We start from the raw sequence: 16434 nt of genomic DNA, 5'->3' as shown, positions 1-16434 counted from the left end.
AAAGCAACTGGGATATTGTTCTTTTAACATTTATTTTCTTTTTCTTTTTTTTTAATTTGGTGTCCAGTTCTTTCCATCTCTCAAACTTCCTTTACATACTTATCATCTTGACAATATCTTTCTGATGAGGAGATATGGATGTTCGTTTCGTAACTTAATAGAGCAATCAAATATTTAATCCTAACCCCATAAGAGCAAAATGTGTTATTGAGTTTAAGAACCTATCTGAATAAAGTTCTGCCCCGTCTGATGACTGGCAATATTTTGGCCTAATACGACTTCATGTCTATATTATCTGAAAAGCAAAATGTAATCCTTAGCCATTTAAGACTGCTGCTTAGCTTGGTGGAGATTAATCAAATTAAACAGTGATCCAGGGGAAAATTTAGGGAGATTTTTATTTATCTATTTATGTTTTTATTTTATGTACACACCAAAGGAACAAACAAACAAAAGTCAAACCAATATATATTTATATATGAAATGAAAAGAAAATTTTAATTTTACGGGGGTAGGAAAAGTCAAGTCAAGTGTGGTCTATATGACGTCACAGGAAGGCGGTCGTCCGCCATGTTGCTCGGAGCCAGACGAACGTGCTCGAAATTCCCGCCGGCGGAGAGAGAGGAGAGCTGGAAACAAACCATGGCTGGGCAGAAGAATGTGGTAAATTACAACCATAGACTGTAAAAAGATTAGGATTAGGAGGTTACAACTCTTACTTGAGTGAAAATCGGAAAAAACATAGTTTATAACCGGACTGAGTTGGAAAAGCAACTTTACATGGATATTGTTTGGGTTTGGGAGCTTGGCCCAGGCTCATGTTAGCTAGCGTTACATTTGAAGAAACAAGCTAACAAGCGGGAAAAAAAAGTCTAGAGTCCATAGCAGCTTCTTCTAGGAGATAAAACACTTCTCAAATAAATTCAACAATGGTAAGTATATTTGTAAATATGCTTCAGCACTATGGCTAATTAGGTTATTATCATGCTAATGAAAGTTAAAGCAGAAGTGAGTGGTCCGGTCGTTTTCGCTAATGCTGCGTTCCAGGCAGGCTTTTGAAATCGTAAATTACAGCTTCAAGTCACAACTTACGACTTTGTAGCGTTCCAGGCAACCCACTCGTGTTTTTCCGACCTGTTTTACCGGTGAAAGTCACTATAACGGCCACTCGTAAATTCCGACCGGTGAACTCGTACCAGATCAAACTGGTACCACTTCACGGTCGGAAAAATACGAGTTTCCTTGAACGCACCATAACAGTCCTCGTCCCTACGTCGCCACATTCACGGCGTCCCTTGGCTGCACACACAGCCCTGCATGCTGTTCTCTCTCCTCATTGGATAAAAACTGTAGGATACGATAAATGTTTTCTCCTCAGCTCAGAGCAGAGGGACTGACAGACCCGTGTTTCAGTCCAAACACTCGATGTAAGTGATTGCTGTCGGAAGATATAACTATTTAAGACTTATATTAACACAAATATATCACTTACTTCTGCTTTAAGTGAGGGAACTTGTGCATTTAAATGTATCGGCCACCGAAGTGATGGTGTGGCCACTGGCCTCGTTGTGTTGTCCCTCCTTGACTCTAATGACGGGGACTCTTCACTGTCACAGTAGATGAAGACAGTGTCTTTGTGATTAACAGAGGGAGACGATGCGGTGTGTCAGCCAGCAGCAGGCCCAGAAGCTGCTCCACAACAAGTTTGTCGTGGTGCTGGGAGACTCAAGTAAGTTAAGTCACAGTTGACAAACACCTTGTCATTTACACCAGCACAGTATTTGAACAGGTATACAGAGAAAAGTTTGTAAATGGTTCCTCTTTCTCTGAAATTAATGGGCAGTTTAGTGTTAAAGTGTGCATTTAGTTATTAAAGCAGAAGTAACTGATATATTTGTGTTAATATAAGTCTTAAATAGTTATATCTTCCGACAGCAATCACTTACAAAGAGTGTTTGGACTGAAACACGGGTCTGTCAGTCACTCTGCTCTGCTCTGAGCCGAGGAGAAAACATTTCTTGTATCCTACAGTTTTTATCCAATGAGGAGAGAGAACGGCATGCAGGGCTGTGTGTGCAGCCAAGGGGACGCCGTGAATGTGGTGACGTAGGGACGAGGACTGTTATGGTGCGTTCAAGGCAGCCCGTAACTTGTGTTTTTCCGACCTGTGAAGTTGTACCAGTTCGATCTGGTACGAGTTCACGGGTTGGAAGTTACGAGTGGCCGTTATAGTGACTTTCACAGGTAAAACAGGTCGGAGAAACATGAGTGGGTTGCCTGGAACGCTACAAGGTCTTAAGTTGTGACATGAAGCTGTAATTTACGGTTTCAAAAGCCTGCCTGGAACGCAGCATTAGCCAAAACGACCGGATCGCTCACTTCTGCTTTAATTTAGTGTTGTATAGTGAGCTTGAATAGAGTCTGTGCAAGTCTTGTGACTTCTTGGCTGTGAACATGGGTCTCTGTGTGTCTCCTCCTCAGTCCAGCGGTCAGTCTACAAGGACCTTGTCCTCCTCCTCCAGAAGGAGAAATATCTGTCCCTAAAACAACTGAAAACAAAGGCAAGTAGATCATGACATGAATGTTTTTGTTAACTGTTGTCACCATTTCAATCTAATTGTGAAGAGCCCAGTATGGCAACATCATTTGAAATTGTATTTTTTTTTTTTTTTTTAAAGATTGTAACTTTGTCCCTCCTTTTCCCATCCTTGTTCTTGGCCATTCATTTCAGTAAAAAAAAAAATTCTGGTTTCTTTCTTTTCTGAACAGATGGCTTGTGTGTCCTCTTTCTTTTTTGGTTCTACCATCTCCACTGAAACATATTGTTGTGTTTTTCAGGGGGAGATGAGTTTTGAGCAGGACTGTCTGGTGGAGGGAGGCTGCCTAAACACCCTGCACAACGGCACGCAGTACACAGAAGTCCGACAGTACCAGTCAGCCCATCACCTGGTCCGCTTTTATTTTATTACGAGAGTTTTCTCTATATATATGAGGAGCATCATTGAAGACTTCCGCCATGGACTGAAACCAGACGTTGTCATTGCCAATTCGTGTGTGTGTGGGATATCTCCAGGTGGTTAAACAACACGACAGCCATTAATGGTGTTTCTTGAAATGTATTTGACATTGTGTTAAAGGGACATTGTGTAACTTCTCCTGTTATCTATTCACAACATCGATTATTTTGTTCAAAAGTATGTTTTTCATCAATCAGGTATCGCCCCATCAACAAACTGAAACTTTGTTCAAGACCTGTCTCTGTCTCTACGACACACTCTCATGAGATTTGGCACAGATCTCCTAGGCAACGTCAAACAAACGACCGCAAACTCCCATGAAAATGATTTAAATTATTTTTGTCATGCTAAATCTGACTGTTAGTAGTGTAAATATTTCATGTTATCATAAGAAAATATAAACATCTCACTTTCATCTACCTACGAATTTTATAAATCCACACATGATCACAGACGAGGTGGGGTGACGGTTGGCTACGCCCATTTAGAGAGACAGGAAGTGTATACCATTTCTATCATTGGAGCAGCCTCTCATGGAGTATCTTTCCGTATATTGAATATCTTTGGTTGAGAGAAAGCCGGTAAAATGTGGGTCAGGTAAACAATACGACATCGCCATGACAACATATTGTCACTTGTATTGTTTTGCCTCGTGCTGACGGACCACTTGTTTACATAGAGGTTTGTTTATGCCGTTACGTGCAGCAGCTGTTGTCTGTCTGCCGTCTGCCCAATTTCACGTGAATGCAGCATGAAAAATATGATAGAGTTGCTTGTGATATACAACCACAACGCTAGATGGGAGTAATTCCTACACAATGTACCTTTAACAATGATTATCTTGATATTTATTTGACACAGCATAAGCAGCCACTGTACTCTAACTCAAAGTGGTGAGGCCAGGGAGACCTGCTACAATTCCCAACTGTTTTCCTCATTGAAGTTGATACAAATCAATAGAATAAGTCACAGTGAAATAAAATATATATTCTCTACATATCCATAGTTCACCAACTAGTTTCAGTAAGCTGACAACAATATGATATAAAACTGCATCTTTTTTTTTTTTTATTATGTATTTAATCCACTTTGGTTCAGAGAATTCACCTTACAAATCAACAATACATAAGTGGGTTTTTCCTCCTCCCATCCCACCCGATGTCTCCCCCACAAACAAAACTACCAAACAAAAAATAAAAATAAAATAATAATAATAATAGCAATCATAATAATAACAAAAAAATTTAAGAAAAGAATTATAAATCATTTATCCAAAATCACATTATCAGCATGAGCACATAAAGCAGTTAGAAAAGTACGTATTTTAATCTAGTGATGTACAATTCATATTCTCAAAATGCGATATAAGAGGTTGCCAGTGTTCATAGAATTTATTGGTGGATCCCTGAAGTGTAAATTTAAGTTTCAGTAAGTAGTTTTAGTAAGCTGACAACAGCATGATATAAAACTGCATCTTACTTTGTAAATCATAGAAGGCGAGCTAGCTGAGCAAGTTCATGATTCAGATTACATCCCACTTTGAATTTTAGTGCCTGCCTAGTAATTTTAATTTTTCTCTGATTCAAAGGTATAACTCATCTTGGATCAATGGCTACAAACAAAACCTGGACAAATTCTTTGATGAGCTTAAATCGGTTTTGCCAGAAGAAACCCTCATGATCTGGAACCTGACGATGCCACTGGGGGAGAGGATCAAAGGAGGGTTCCTTGTCCCTGAGGTACATGCTCATCAAAAAACTGTGTCATAAGTAGACATAAAGTGTTTTGGGTCAGGTTGGTGCACAGTTGTTCCTCCTCCTTTCTTAGAATTAACATTTGTTCCTGCATCAATTGTAGTGGTAGGTGACACGGAGCATTATCACTGTCCTGAGACCAGCTGTCCTGTCAGCAGCACGACAGACAACAGGTTTGACTCCTCACCAGGTTGAGTGTCATCACAGATTTATTTTTTTATTTTATTTTATTTTTAAGTATATTTTGGGGCATTTATGCCTTTATGGATAGTACAGTTGAGACAGACAGGAAACGGGGAGGCAGAGAGAGGGGGAATGACATGCAGTAAATGGCGCCCGACGCGGGATTCGAACCAGGGCTGACTGCAGCCTATACCTTGGGCGCCCGCTCTAACCACTACGCCACGTGACGCCCCACAGATTTATTAAATTACAAGATTTGAATTTACTGATGATTGTACAGGCTGTACATGTCCCACCAAAATGTTCTGTACTGATACATGTGAGGTTGTCTTTGAACTTTGACCTGTGTCCAGCTGCCTTGAGAGCAGTGGGATTGACCCGCTCATACAGGAAATACTAGTTTGTATTCTTATCTAATACCTGCATACAAAATAATACAGCAGAGAGGGGAGAGTAGGACGGATGCAGTGAGAGTTGATGACAGTACGTTGGCCCTGCTCACTGCGACACAAACGCGTTCCGTAACACGCAATCTTTTGTTTATGACGGTAAAGACTACACAAATAAACACGTTGTAACACTTCACTGGCTTCGTTACAAATACACATGGCCAGGCAGAGGGTTAGCAAAACAGAGGAAAAGCGACCAGACTTGCATAGTTCCTCTTTAATGCTCTGACCTCTCTATTTGATACAACTCAGATCCAGCACAAGGCTCCCCAGCTGCGGTACGACGTCATAGAAGGGAACTACTACAGTGGGACTTTGGCTGACATCCACGGGATGGACGTGCTGGACCTGCACTATCGGTTCCGCTTCTCCCTGCACCATCGCACAAATGACGGAGTCCACTGGAACGCCATCGCACATCGCAAGATCACCTCCCTGCTGTTGCAGCACGTTGCACAGGCCTGGGGCGTCGACATGCCCTGTCCACTGAAGGCTGTTGGTGAGGAGAAACACACACAAACACACACACACACAAGACCATATGCTTCCCCTTGGAGACGGGACTTGTAGGTTAGGCAACTAGAAATGACTCTGACAACTATCATGATGTTTGAGTTATTTCTTTTTGGCTTTTTTCTGCCTTTATCTAACAGGACAGTGTAGATTGACAAAGAGACAGAAGGAGAATGAAATGCAGCAGTCTGGCCGCTTCAGAGTTGAACTGGGTTCTGGTTACTCAAGAGTATTTGTGTCAGTGTGGTATTCATCCTAGTCACTCAGTTACGGGGTCGCCCCAGACTTCATGAGCCGTGTTTCCACTGCAGGAACTTCGGGGTAATTTTACGGGGCCGGCCCCGTTGGTGCGTGTTTCCACTGCAGGAACCTCCCCCACAGGGCCATTTACAGGAACTTTTACGGGGGCCAACGGAGTACCTACTCCAGGGTAGGTACTCCGTTCGGCCCTGAAAAGCTCGTGGGTGGGGCTCGAGGTTAACCCGGCGCTGATTGGCTACAGCTAGAGCAGGCTCTGACGCTACCAGAAAGCACCAAAACAACCGGCATTTTTAAAAGGGGGAGCAGAGGGGGAGCATTAGCCTAGCAGACACCGCTGTAAACAACAAGAAAACAGCAGGAAGATGTACACAAATGGACCGACGATGAGGTGCAGACATTGATTGCAGTCTACAGCACCGAGGAGATTCAGAGGGGGTTTGAGTCATCGCGGCGAAATGAAAATATCAGCGCACCTCGACACACTGGGGATCCATCACGCCACAAAACAATGCCGTGAAAAGTAAAAAAAAAAAAAAAAACTCAAGCAGGATTACAATCAACCGCCATGTGCACAAACACACAAACCAGAAACGCGCCTACCGCCTCAGCTCCTTCCACCCTTCTCCGTTGTTGTTGTTCTTGTGACCTGCCTGGGTGACGTCACGGTCGAAACTGTCGCACAGCGATTAAGCGGCGATCGAAACTCATGACGTCGCCGCGGGGTCCGACTCTGCAGTGGAAACACGGCCACCGAGAGGACCGAGTGAGAGGACGGTTCCTGTAGAAGTTCCTACCCCCTCCCTTTACCAGGAACTCCTGCAGTGGAAACACGGCTATGGTCTGGGTGTTAGGGTTTTTGAATGAATGTATTTTATTGATTTTGAGGTAACACAAGTTTGTTCTTTGACAGAAAATACTGTTCCACAGCCAGCCCATGTGAATGCAACCAAGCCTGCAGGTGAGACATCAGGAGGTGGTGGTGATGTGGTCAACAGGATTATTTCATTAAAATAGGACGAGTCAATGACAACAACCAGGAGCCACTTAAAGCTAACAAATGATGGGATGTGTTTGTTTGAAAAATGCAATTGTAGCACAACACAACAATTTGAATTGTGTAGACTATGTCCATCACATTGGACAGCATGATCACTGAAAGTCGGCTCCTCATGAATAATTAGTGAGTTTCAACAAATAATCTGGCGGTTGTTTATCAGATGATAATATTTAGAAAATCACAGTGATTGACATCAGTGCTTGAATAGTAAATGTTTCATATTATTAAAATCCCCAGACCTAGGCTCATGGTTGTTGTTCTCAGTTGAATGAAAAGGAGCGCCGTAAGTTTCACCACGCGCGCTGCTGTTATGCATGCGCTTCTCTGAATGAAGGCGCTCGTTCGACGGGGGGCGCCGGCGAATATCGCTACATTTTAATTTTTTTAAGACGATAGTTTAGGCGGCAGCTCATTGTTGTTAAGGCGGCCGCCTTAACAGGAAAGCGCTGCGGGAAACCCTGGACATTCATAGAGCCCAGATGAATATTATTAGTGCTAAATAGGAATAAAATTCCCCAAGGTGCTTTGAGATATGACACTCAGAACCAAAGATGTTTTGTGAGGTCCCTGTGACCTCTGTGCACAACAAAGTGATCAGCTCGTCATTGAATCAATGAAGGAATATAGAGGTATTTTGTTCACAAGAATGAGACATAATGACACAACTCCCCTCTGATCCCTGCCCCTCTCCCTCCACCCTGCTCTGGATTTCACAGAGAGGCAGCTGCCCAGGAGAAACTACAACAACTACCAGGAGGAGTTCTCCAGGGACACACTCTCTCATGACTACTTGAGCTTCGAGAACCAACACCCACAGCAGGTGTGGCATGAACAGGACACTAGAGCTCACAGACCTGCCGTCCCTCCACCTCCTCACCATCAGCAGGTGATGAGGAGCCGACGCAGCAGATACAACTATGCTCCATACACCCATCACAGGGTCAACCAATACTCACATAATGGACGAGGCAGTGGACTTGTTCCTGTCCGCGGTTGCATGGAATGGAAACACGACCAACCAGCACCGTTCTTCCCTGCTTCTCTTCCTTGGCCTAAGAAACACCAGGTATGCACACATGCTCTTTTTATATATATATATTTTACTTTTTATAATTATATCTAATTATTAAAACGACAGAAAAATTCTGAATGGAAAACCTTAACCTGTTACATCATAGCAGTAGAAGCTTTTACCTTGACAAAGGAGGAGACGGGGAACGTGGCAAAGTCAGAGGAAGCCTTTGCTCCGGGCTGGAGACCACGTGTTTTTTTGTGAACATACAAAAAAGTGAAAACTTTGTTGAGTGTGTTGTATGCCACTTAATTGAATAACTATAATTATGGAGTTTTCTGACAGTCGTATTTCTTCTTTTGTGTTTCCGTTTCTGTCCCTACAGTCATGAGTATGGATGAAGACAAGGAGGTGATAGGAAATCTGAAAGTGTCTCTAGAAGCAGCAAAAGCTCTGAGTGGGATATACCAGGAGTTTCACCAGGAAGATGAGACCAAAAAAGAAGATGAGACAGATGAAGAAGAGGAAGAGAAGGAAAAGGAAGAGGAGGGGCAAGAGGAGAAGAAAGAAGTTCAAGCGATGGATTATGATGAGGACAGTGACTCCTACTGAAAGTAAAAAGCATGAGATGAGCGTTGTTTTGTATGAAACAGTGTTGAGTGCATGAACGAGATGTTCTTTGCTTGTTTATAGCCTCAAATTAAACATCATTTTCTGATATCTTTCTGATGAGAAAATATGGATGTTCCTTTCTTAACTTAATAGAGCAATCAAATACTTAATCCTAACCCCATAAGAGCAAAATGTGTTGTTGTGTTTAAGAACCTACTCTGAATAAAGTTCTGCCTCATCTGATGACTGGCAATATTTTGGCCTAATACGACTTCATGTCTATGTTATCTGAAAAGCAAAATGTAATTCTTCGCCATTTAAAACTGCTGCTTAGCTTGATGGAGATTAATAAAATTACTACAGTGATCCAGGGGAAAATTTTGGGAGATTTTTATTTATTTATGTTTTTATTTTATGTACACACCAAAGGAACAAACAAAAGAACATAAACAAAAAAAAAAGTCAAACCAATGTATATTTATATACGAAATGGAAAGATTTTTTTTTATTTTAGGGGGGTAGGAAAAGTCAAGTCAAGTGTGGTCTATATGACGTCACAGGAAGGCGGTCGTCCGCCATGTTGCTCGGAGCCAGACGGTAAAACGTGCTCGAAATTCCCGCCGGCGGAGAGAGAGGAGAGCTGGAAACAAACCTGTGTCGAACAAACCATGGCTGGGCAGAAGAATGTGGTAAGTTACAACTCTTACTTTAGTGAAAAATCGGGGGAAAAAACATATTTTATAACCGGACTGAGTTGGAAAAGCAACTTTACAAACGAGCCGGAGTGTTGGCATGGATATTGTTTGGGTTTGGGAGCTTGGCCCAGGCTCATGTTGGCTACATTTGAAAAGAAACAAGCTAACAAGCAAAAAAAAAAAAAGTCTAGAGTCCGTAGCAGCTTCTTCTAGGAGATAAAACACTTCTCAAATAAATTCAACAATGGTAAGTATATTTGTAAATATGCTTCAGCACTATGGCTAATTAGGTTATTATCATGCTAATGCAAGTTAAGTGAGGGAACTTGTGCATTTAAATGTATCGGCCACCGAAGTGATGGTGTGGCCACTGGCCTCGTTGTGTTGTCCCTCCTTGACTCTAATGACGGGGACTCTTCACTGTCACAGTAGATGAAGACAGTGTCTTTGTGATTAACAGAGGGAGACGATGCGGTGTGTCAGCCAGCAGCAGGCCCAGAAGCTGCTCCACAACAAGTTTGTGGTGGTGCTGGGAGACTCAAGTAAGTCACAGTTGACAAACACCTTGTCATTTAGCCTACACATTATTTGAACAGGTATACAGAGAAAAGTTTGTAAATGGTTCCTCTTTCTCTGAAATTAATGGGCAGTTTAGTTAACGTGTGCATTTTGTTATTAAGTGTTGTATAGTGAGCTTGAATAGAGTCTGTGCAAGTCTTGTGACTTCTTGGCTGTGAACATGGGTCTCTGTGTGTCTCCTCCTCAGTCCAGCGGTCAGTCTACAAGGACCTTGTCCTCCTCCTCCAGAAGGAGAAATATCTGTCCCTAAAACAACTGAAAACAAAGGCAAGTAGATCATGACATGAATGTTTTTGTTAACTGTTGTTACCATTTCAATCTAATCGTGAAGAGCCCAGTATGGCAACATCATTTGAAATTGGATTTTTTTTTTTTTTTTTTTTTTTAAGATTGTGACTTTGTCCCTCCTTTTCCCATCCTTGTTCTTGGCCGTTAATTTCAGTTAAAAAAAAAATATTCAGGCTTCTTTCTTTTCTGAACAGATGGTTTGTGTGTCCTTTTTCTTTTTTGGTTCTACCATCTCCACTGAAACATATTGTTGTGTTTTTCAGGGGGAGATGAGTTTTGAGCAGGACTGTCTGGTGGAGGGAGGCTGCCTAAACACCCTGCACAATGGCACGCAGTACACCGAAGTCCGACAGTACCAGTCAGCCCATCACCTGGTCCGCTTTTATTTTATTACAAGAGTTTTTTCTGCATATATGAGGAGCATCATTGAAGACTTCCGCCATGGACTGAAACCAGACGTTGTCATCGCCAGCTCGTGTGTGTGGGATATCTCCAGGTGGTTAAACAAACAACAGCCATTAATGGTGTTAACAATGATTATCTTAAAATGTATTTGACATAGCATAAGCAGCCACTGTACTCTAACTCAAAGTGGTGAGGCCAGGGAGACCTGCTACAATTCCCAACTGTTTTCCTCATTGAAGTTGATACAAATCAATAGAATAAGTCACAGTGAAATAAAATATATATTATTCTCATGTACATGTCCAGAGTTCACCAACTAGTTTCAGTAAGCTGACAACAGCATGATATAAAACTGCATCTGACTTTGTAAATCATGGAAGGCGAGCTAGCTGAGTAAGTTCATGGACCATAGGTATGTTCATATTGGCAAAACTTTGTTTGTGCTTGTTGAGATCAAATTTCTTCCTCACTTGATGAACGGCTGACAGGAGTGAGTGGAGGTGGACAGTTCTCTACAACTGTAGAGCTGGTCGTTGCTCTGCATCAGGTTTCAGACACTTGATGCTTGGTTTATTTTGACATATAGAGAGCTGAAGTGGAAGCAGGAAGTAACTGTCGCCATGGGACCTCAATTCGGAGAATGTCTCCATGCAAGTGAACGGGAGTTATAGGAGTTATTTTGTGATCCGATTGAATTGTGCCATGAGAAAAAATATGACCTCTACCTATTTAAAACATTGCGTTTCATGCCGAGAAATCAGCAGTTTGTTGAGATTTTTTCCGAACTGGAGGTCCCATGGCGACGTTACTTCCTGCTTCTGCTTCGGCACTCTATTTAAGAGAGGGAGCAGTTGTAGAGAAACGCTGTGTTATGTAATGTATTAAGTCGGCCTAAACCACAAGAAGCAGCTGAAGCTGTTGGTCTAACATGTCCCCCAGTGTAAAGTGTCTCTTATGTTCAGATTACATCTCATTTTGATTTTTTGTGCCTAGTAATTTTTTTTTATTTTTCTCTGGTTCAAAGGTATAACTCATCCTGGCTCAATGACTACAAACAAAACCTGGACAAGTTCTTTGATGAGCTTAAATCGGTTTTGCCAGAAGAAACGCTGATTATTTGGAATGTAACCATGCCACTGGGGGAGAGGATCAAAGGAGGGTTCCTTGTCCCTGAGGTACATGCTCATCAAAAAACTGTGTCATAAGTAGACAGAGTGTTTTGGGTCAGGTTGGTGCACAGTTGTTCCTCCCTCCTTTCTTAGAATAACATTTGTTCCTGCATCAATTGTAGTGGTGGGTGACACGGAGCATTATCACTGTCCTGAGACCAACTGTCCTGTCATCACGACAGCCAACAGGTTGACTCCTCACCAGGTTGAGTGTCATCACAGATTTATTAAATTACAAGATTTGAATTTACTGATTGTACAGGCTGTACATGTCCCACCAAAATGTTCTGTACTGATACATGTGAGTGTGAATTCAAACAGGTGTTTGTGCCATTCAGACTAGCGACAGACTTGACTGAGCTGCTTCATTGAGACTGTAGGAGGTTGTCTTTGAACTTTGACCTGTGTCCAGCTGCCTTGAGAGCAGTGGGATTGACCCGCTCATACAGGAAATACTAGTTTGTATTCTTATCTAATACCTGCATACAAAATAATACAGCAGAGAGGGGAGAGTAGGACGGATGCAGTGAGAGTTGATGACGGTACGTTGTCCCAGCTCACTGCGACACAAACGCACTCCGTAACCCGCAATCTTTTGTTTATGACAGTAAAGACCAATCAAACACATTGTAACATTGTTTGTTATATAACGTTATCCACCGCTCCATGGAGTGATTTCTCACTGGCTTCTTTACAAATACACATGGCCAGGCAGAGGGTTAGCAAAACAGAGGAAAAGCGACCAGACTTGCGTAGTTCCTCTTTAATGCTCTAACCTCTCTATGTGATACAACTCAGATCCAGCACAAGGCTCCCCAGCTGCGGTACGACGTCATAGAAGGGAACTACTACAGTGGGACTTTGGCTGACATCCACGGGATGGACGTGCTGGACCTGCACTATCAGTTCCGCTTCTCCCTGCACCATCGCACAAATGACGGAGTCCACTGGAACGCCATCGCCCATCGCAAGATCACCTCCCTGCTGTTGCAGCACGTTGCACAGGCCTGGGGCGTCGACATGCCCTGTCCACTGAAGGCTGTTGGTGAGGAGAAACACACACAAACACACACACACACACACACACACAAGACCATATGCTTCCCCTTGGAGACGGGACTTGTAGGTTAGGCAACTAGAAAGGTTTTTGAATGAATGTATTTTATTGATTTTGAGGTAACACAAGTTTGTTCTTTGACAGAAAATACTGTTCCACAGCCAGCCCATGTGAATGCAACCAAGCCTGCAGGTGAGACATCAGGAGGTGGTGGTGATGTGGTCAACAGGATTATTTCATTAAAATAGGACGAGTCAATGACAACAACCAGGAGCCACTTAAAGCTAACAAATACTGGGATGTGTTTGTTTGGAACATGCAATTGTAGCATAACACAACAATTTGAATTGTGTAGACTATGTCCATCACATTGGACAGCATGATCACTGAAAGTCGGCTCCTCATGAATAATTAGTGAGTTTCAACAAATAATCTGGCGGTTGTTTATCAGATGATAATATTTAGAAAATCACAGTGATTGACATCAGTGCTTGAATAGTAAATGTTTCATATTATTAAACTCCCCAGACCTAGGCTCATGGTTGTTGTTCTCAGTTGAATGAAAACTTTGTTTTGTCCATCTTTAGTTTCTTTGGGCTTTTAGTGAAATGAAATTGCAAGAGAATCAGTGTTACAGTAGAAATCACATTAAAATAGTGAAACTTGTAGTCATCTGATTCTTTCTGCTTTTTCAGGAGGGCATCAAGTGCAGGGTACCAAATACCACTACTCTCCTCCTGCCGACTACCTTTTCAACATGGGTGAGGTTCAAAACACATGGTTTTGTATTGTGTTCATCTCTGTTTGTGAATGTGAACGAATTTGTGATCTATGGGCAGAATAATGTTCAGGGTGGTCAGTGACCATTGACACTAAATTGGAATATGTTCATCCTTGAGTCCAAATGAGTGACTGTGACCTTGAACTTTGACCTCTTATCAGACATTCATAGAGTCCAGATGAATATTATTAGTGCTAAATAGGAATAAAATTCCCCAAGGTGCTTTGAGATATGACACTCAGAACCAAAGATGTTTGTGAGGTCCCTGTGACCTCTGTGCACAACAAAGTGATCAGCTCGTCATTGAATCAATGAAGGAATATAGAGGTATTTTGTTCACAAGAATTAGACATGACACAACTCTCCTCTGATCCCTGCCTCTCTCCCCTCCACCCTGCTCTGGATTTCACAGAGAGGCAGCTGCCCAGGAGAAACTACAACAACTACCAGGAGCTCTCTTATAACTACTTGAGCTTGGAGAACCAACACCCACAGCAGGTGTGGTATGAACACGACACTAGAGCTCACAGACCTGCCCTCCTTCCACCTCCTCACCGCAGACACAAGAATAAACATGGACATGATGGAAACGGTAAGTGGACAGTGGACAGCTCTGCTGTGGAGACTTTTTACTATGAATGGTTCTTATGTGTGTGTGTGTTAACTCATTGAGTGCCGCGCTCCTTTCCAAAGTTTTAGTCAAGTGTACCGGCAATTTAGACCATTTTTGACGAGTTTTGTCTCATTTGAAAGGTGAAACTTTATGCTTCAAGTGGCCACAAACCGTTTGTTTCTACGTGCCTCTGTTCCTGAGAAAAGTCAAGCTAAACATGGCTGGGTTTCACCAAAATCCCTCCTTTTTTTTCTAGAAAAGGAGATAGAGCGTCTTTTATGAAAGGTGCTCTGTCTCGCATTTCTGGATCAAAGGGCTCGTGTAAGATAAATACTATATACAACAATTGTTGTTCTATTCACAAATCCACCATCGGGGGCGGGGGGGGCGCCACTAAACAACAATAACACAGACGCACCGTGCCGTGTCACAGCCTCTCGCCGCGGAATGTGATGGTCTCTCGGCCAAAGCAGGTCTGGAACACCGGTCCCACTGGTGGTCGCGGTCCTTCTGTGGTACGGGTCGGTGCCGGCGGTCTGCTTTGACCGAGGGATCATCAGATTTTACCGCGGGAGGACCTTGGGGAGGACACGGTGTTGCTCCAGATGAAGACCGGGCGGGACTGTCGGCTGAGAGCTTCCTGTTCGGCTCCGAGCTGCTGGAGCCTCGCGGGTGAGAGCAGAGCAGCTGCTGCATCCACATGCAGAACTCCGTTTGCAGAAGCCAAGTTATGATGAAAACTTCCAGATCATGAGCTGTCATGAGTTTTTGATCGTCATCTATTTCAGTTCTGCTCGTCGTAGAGTCCCCAAATTTACACATAAGGTGTGTTAAAGTGTCTAGTTGCATAATTTAAAAAAAAAGCAAAAAACGAGAAATCTCGTTTTTGGCAGTCAACGCATGGGAACGAAAAACGAGAAATTACGTGGTTGGCACTCAATGAGTTAAGAGGGGGGTGTAGTCTTTGTCGCTATTTAATCAGGTGAGCTTCCATATCCACTGCAGAGCATGTTGACACTTTCTGTTTGTTGTGCAGGTTTCCATTTCCAAACTCTGCACCACTATGAGCCCTACAACGAGAACCATCATCAGCAGGTGATGAGGAGCCGACGCAGCAGATATCACTATGCTCCATACACCCATCACAGGGTCAACCAATACTCACATAATGGACAATACTACTGAGATGCGTCAAATGCCTCTCATGGGGTTATTTACTCATCTCCTGCATGAGATACAGTCAAATGTTTGTGTTCAAACTCAATTTAATGTATCCAGGAGGAAGCAGTGAGCCTTCCACTGACGAGCTCACCCAGATTTTATGCACTTAAGTTAATGTCCTTAGAGATTTATAATTTCTTATAAGAGAAGTTGGCATGATATGTACGTTATTAAAGGGATAGTTCACCCTAGAATGATATTTCGCTCATTATCTACTCACCCTCATGTTGACTAAGGGCTGGAAGAAGTTTCGGAGCCCACCGTCCCTTCTCTGAGTTACAGGGGGTCTTAGCGTAGCAGTGCATTTCAATGCCATGGTAGCAAAGGGACACCAGAGCTCTTCGTAAAAAAAACACACACAAAAAAACATCCAAATACCTCCATGATGCTCGTATGTAATGTCCGTCTTGTGCTGAAGCCCCAAATTGCGGAATTGTCCCGAAAAAAATTAAATAAGTCCACATTCCAAGCATGTTTGTAGCATTAGCTCCCAGTGTTGTTGTCCGGTCTTCCGCTGCCAGCGCGCATGCGCAATGTTCGCACTGAGACTCGAGTCGGTCTCAGTGCTCTCATGTGCTCTTGCGCATGCGCGCTGGCAGCGGAAGACCGGACAACAACACTGGGAGCTAATGCTACAAACATGCTTGGAATGTGGACTTATTTAATTTTTTTCGGGACAATTCCGCAATTTGGGGCTTCAGCACAAGACGGACATTACATACGAGCATCATGGAGGTATTTGGATGTTTTTTTGTGTGTGTTTTTTTT

The 16434-nt window shown here is 42.8% G+C and overlaps 2 protein-coding genes across 2 annotated transcripts; both read left to right on the top strand.

Moving 5' to 3' along the window:
• Window positions 1–570: 570 nt before the first annotated feature.
• Window positions 571–8637, top strand: LOC311001965 (PC-esterase domain-containing protein 1A-like; the record flags this gene model as incomplete). Its single annotated transcript, XM_083993144.1, is given in 9 exon segments — window positions 571–663; window positions 1648–1729; window positions 2482–2561; window positions 2839–3051; window positions 3054–3073; window positions 4606–4756; window positions 5656–5902; window positions 7951–8120; window positions 8632–8637. Coding segments are annotated over 9 exon segments (1062 nt in total).
• Window positions 8638–10022: 1385 nt separating this feature from the next.
• Window positions 10023–15630, top strand: LOC311001964 (PC-esterase domain-containing protein 1A-like; the record flags this gene model as incomplete). Its single annotated transcript, XM_083993143.1, has 8 exons — window positions 10023–10095; window positions 10320–10399; window positions 10684–10916; window positions 11850–12000; window positions 12793–13039; window positions 13747–13812; window positions 14245–14424; window positions 15482–15630. 8 exons carry the CDS (start codon window positions 10023–10025, stop codon window positions 15628–15630), a joined length of 1179 nt encoding a protein of 392 aa, XP_083849269.1.
• Between the last annotated feature and the right edge of the window lie 804 nt (window positions 15631–16434).

Source organism: Trachurus trachurus, assembly GCF_905171665.1.
Source record: "Trachurus trachurus genome assembly, chromosome: 18".
In the NCBI taxonomy this organism is placed as follows: domain Eukaryota; kingdom Metazoa; phylum Chordata; class Actinopteri; order Carangiformes; family Carangidae; genus Trachurus; species Trachurus trachurus.
The sequence above is the reverse complement of the archived record's forward strand: the minus strand, read 5'-3'. Positions and strand labels throughout refer to the sequence as shown.